At 44.6% G+C, this 3,137-nt stretch overlaps 2 protein-coding genes across 2 annotated transcripts; both read left to right on the forward strand.

Annotated features, from left to right (window-relative positions):
• The first annotated feature begins 590 nt into the window (after positions 1 to 590).
• On the forward strand, positions 591 to 2,000 carry LOC141703258 (uncharacterized). The gene is made up of 3 exons (XM_074506825.1): positions 591 to 816; positions 904 to 1,709; positions 1,824 to 2,000. Exons 1-3 carry the CDS (start codon positions 591 to 593, stop codon positions 1,998 to 2,000), a joined length of 1,209 nt encoding a protein of 402 aa, XP_074362926.1.
• Positions 2,001 to 2,102: 102 nt separating this feature from the next.
• On the forward strand, positions 2,103 to 2,408 carry LOC141703259 (uncharacterized). Its single transcript, XM_074506826.1, has one exon. The coding sequence runs from the start codon at positions 2,103 to 2,105 to the stop codon at positions 2,406 to 2,408; it is 306 nt and encodes a 101-aa protein (XP_074362927.1).
• The last annotated feature ends 729 nt before the right edge of the window (positions 2,409 to 3,137 follow it).

A 3,137-nucleotide genomic window follows, 5' to 3' on the forward strand; every position in this document is an offset into this window, starting at 1 on the left:
AAAAGTGTGTGTTCGGCGTGGAGTCGGGCAAGTTTCTCGGGTTCATCGTCAACCATAGGGGAATTGAGGCCAACCCCGCAAAGATTAATGCATTGTTGGATATGAAGTCACCCACCAATGTAAAACAGGTGCAGAGTCTGACTGGGAGAATTGCCGCGTTAAATCGATTTGTTTCCAAGTCGTCCGATAGATGCAAGGAGTTTTTCAAGACGATTAAGTTAGCGGGGAAATACTTTATATGGACATCAGAATGCGAAGATGCTTTCAAAAGAATCAAGGAGCAACTGGGAAACCCTCCCATGCTGTCAAAACCGTTAGATGGAGAATCTTTAGTACTGTACCTCGCGGTGTCTGAATATTCAATCAGTGCAGTTCTGGTAAGAGAGGAAGATGGGCAACAGTCACCAGTGTACTATGTGAGCAAACGATTGCATGACGCTGAAACTCTCTACACAAGCATGGAGAAGTTGGTTTATGCCCTGATTCTTGCATCAAGAAAATTGCGGCCGTATTTCCAAGACCATTGAATTGAAGTCCGTACGGCATACCCGCTATGACAGGTCCTTCATAAACCAGAGTCATCAGGAAGAATGCTAAAGTGGGCTGTGGAGTCGGGACAGTTTGATTTGGAATATGTGCCCCGGACAGCGATTAAATGGCAAGCCTTAGCTGATTTCTTGTTGGAATTTGATTCTGAAGTTGATGACAAAGCTTTAGTGACACTGCATCCTACTCATATGGAGGAGTCTGTGGAGGAGTTTCCACATCCCTGGTGGATTTTGCATATGGATGGGGCAGTTAACAATGGAGGAGCAGGTGCGAGTATAGTACTTGTGTCTCCCGAAGGCCATCATCTGATGAGCGCAATTCATTTCAAGTTTTATGCAAAGAATATTGATGCAGAGTATGAAGCGTTGATTAATGGCCTGAAGATCGCTTTGGAAATGGGGGTGCGAAACCTAATTGCAAGAAGTGACTCAGAGCTGGTGGTGAATCAGGTGAACGGGGGATTTCAAGTGCAAGGCCCGCGAACAGAATTATACTTGAGATGCACACAGTGCCTGATTGGAATGTTCAAAGGAGTTAGGTTGGAATGTGTTCTGCTGGAGAAGAACAGTAATGCGGATGCTCTAGCAAAAATGGGGTCGCAACAAGAGGCTATGTTTTTAGGATCCATCCCCCTTAAAATCCAGGAGATTTCTAGTATCCCAGAGATAGAAATTATGCAAGTGGATGAGGCTCCCAAGGAAACATGGATGACGCCCATTCTGGCCTACGTTCGCGAGGGAACACTCTCCGAGGATAAGTTTAAGGCTCGTCGACTCCGCTATCAGGCTGCAAGGTATGTGATATATGACAAAGTTCTATACAAGAGATGTTTCAACCAACCGCTGCTTAGATGTGTTGACGACGAAGAAGGAAATTACATCTTAAGGGAAGTACATGAGGGAATCTATGGCAATCACTCGGGGGGTAGCTCGTTGCCGATGAAAGTTTTGCGCCAAGGGTATTATTGGCCTACTATGAAAGAGGAAGCTACAAATTTTGTCAGGGCATGCGATCGCTGCCAGTGTTTTGCAAACTACTCGTTTATGCCGGCGACGCTCTTGACATCTATGGTAAGCCCATGGCCGTTTGCCATGTGGGGAATCGATCTTATCGGAGAATTACCTAAAGCTAAAGGAGACGTCAAATATGCAGTGGTTGCGGTCAATTACTTTACTAAATGGGCGGAAGCTATGCCATTGGCTACTATCACCGCAAAGAAAATCAGGGATTTTGTTTTCAACTCCATCGTGTGCAGGTTTGGAATCCCTTACAAGCTTGTCTCTGACAACGGAAAGCAATTTGACATCAAGGAGTTGCGACAACTATGTGAGGAGTTGAAAATTAAGAAGGAGTTTGCAGCGGTCTATCATCCTCAAAGCAATGGGCAGACGGAAGCTGTTAATAAAATAATAAAGCATACCCTCAAAACCAAACTGGAAGAACGCAAATGAAATTGGCCTGAAGAACTCCCGAAGGTGATGTGGTCATACAACACTACACCACGATCTACTACGGGAGAAACTCCGTTCATGCTGACTTATGGCTATGAAGCTATGGTCCCCGTGGAAGTTGGTTCGGGATCGCTTCACAGAGACCGGTACACAGAGGAAGATGTCGAGGTTAATCAAAGGCTTCATTTGGATCTCTTGGAGGAGACAAGGGAAAATTCTCAGCTAAGGCTCGCAGCGTATCAACAACGTGCCGCAAGGTATTATAACAAGAAGGTAAAGGGACAATTGCTAAAGGTGGGAGATTTGGTACTTAGGAAAGTGATGCCCAATACGAGGAACGCCCAACATGGAGTGTTTGGAGCTAATTGGGAAGGACCATACAAAATAAAGGCCATCTTGTGGAAATGAACTTATCACCTTGAAGATATGGAAGGGAAGCTGGTTCCGCGAGCGTGGAACGCGGAACATCTCCGAAAGTATTACCAGTAAGGCGCGGCTTTGGCCCCTTACGTACCTCTTTTATTATATATTTAGGTCTATGCCCGGATTATAGGCTAGAATTAAATAAATTCCTCCTAGCCTAGGGGGTAGTGCATGTACTACTTACCTTAGAACTAGTTGAATGGTCATTTTTTCGAAATAATTTCCCCACAGAGCATAGTAGCCGTGGGACTGGTGCACTTTTGACACCAGAGTGCATTATAAATAAAAATTTATGAAATTTTCCAAAAGTTATTTGCTTGGTTTGCTTGGTTGCATGACGCGTCCTAGCCATAGGGCGCGCCCTGAGTGATAGTTCTACACAGATGTTAGTTGAAGTAGTGGCTGTCAAACGGAATAATAAAACTCAAGTAAAAATGGAACTAAGACGTGTACTATTTCCAAGGACGCGCCCAAGTTATCTTGGTTGATGCTCTTTTAATTTTGACAAAACATAACTAAAAAAGGAAGACAAGTCCTTGCTAAGGACGCGTCCTGCCTGAAGGATGAAGTATTTTTGGGGATGAAGGTGAGGCGCGTCAAAACATTAGGACGCGCCCCATTGTGCTTTGTGCCTTGACTAAATACACAGGTACATCATGGTGCCATACTCATGTATTTTCTGAAACAAACAAAGACGCGTTTAACTAGAGAGGA

This window comes from Apium graveolens, unplaced genomic scaffold, assembly GCF_009905375.1.
Source record: "Apium graveolens cultivar Ventura unplaced genomic scaffold, ASM990537v1 ctg6396, whole genome shotgun sequence".
Classification (NCBI taxonomy): domain Eukaryota; kingdom Viridiplantae; phylum Streptophyta; class Magnoliopsida; order Apiales; family Apiaceae; genus Apium; species Apium graveolens.

What these genes read in the sequence shown, in the direction of transcription:
- LOC141703258 (XM_074506825.1), top strand. Translation starts at nt 591, where the DNA reads ATGCTAAAGTGGGCTGTGGAGTCGGGACAGTTTGATTTGGAATATGTG. An exon ending in AGTTAACAATGGAGGAGCAG is followed by an intron (nt 817 to 903) that starts GTGCGAGTATAG and finishes ATATTGATGCAG; the next exon opens with AGTATGAAGCGTTGATTAAT. An exon ending in TCAAATATGCAGTGGTTGCG is followed by an intron (nt 1,710 to 1,823) that starts GTCAATTACTTT and finishes ATCCCTTACAAG; the next exon opens with CTTGTCTCTGACAACGGAAA.
- LOC141703259 (XM_074506826.1), top strand. Translation starts at nt 2,103, where the DNA reads ATGGTCCCCGTGGAAGTTGGTTCGGGATCGCTTCACAGAGACCGGTAC.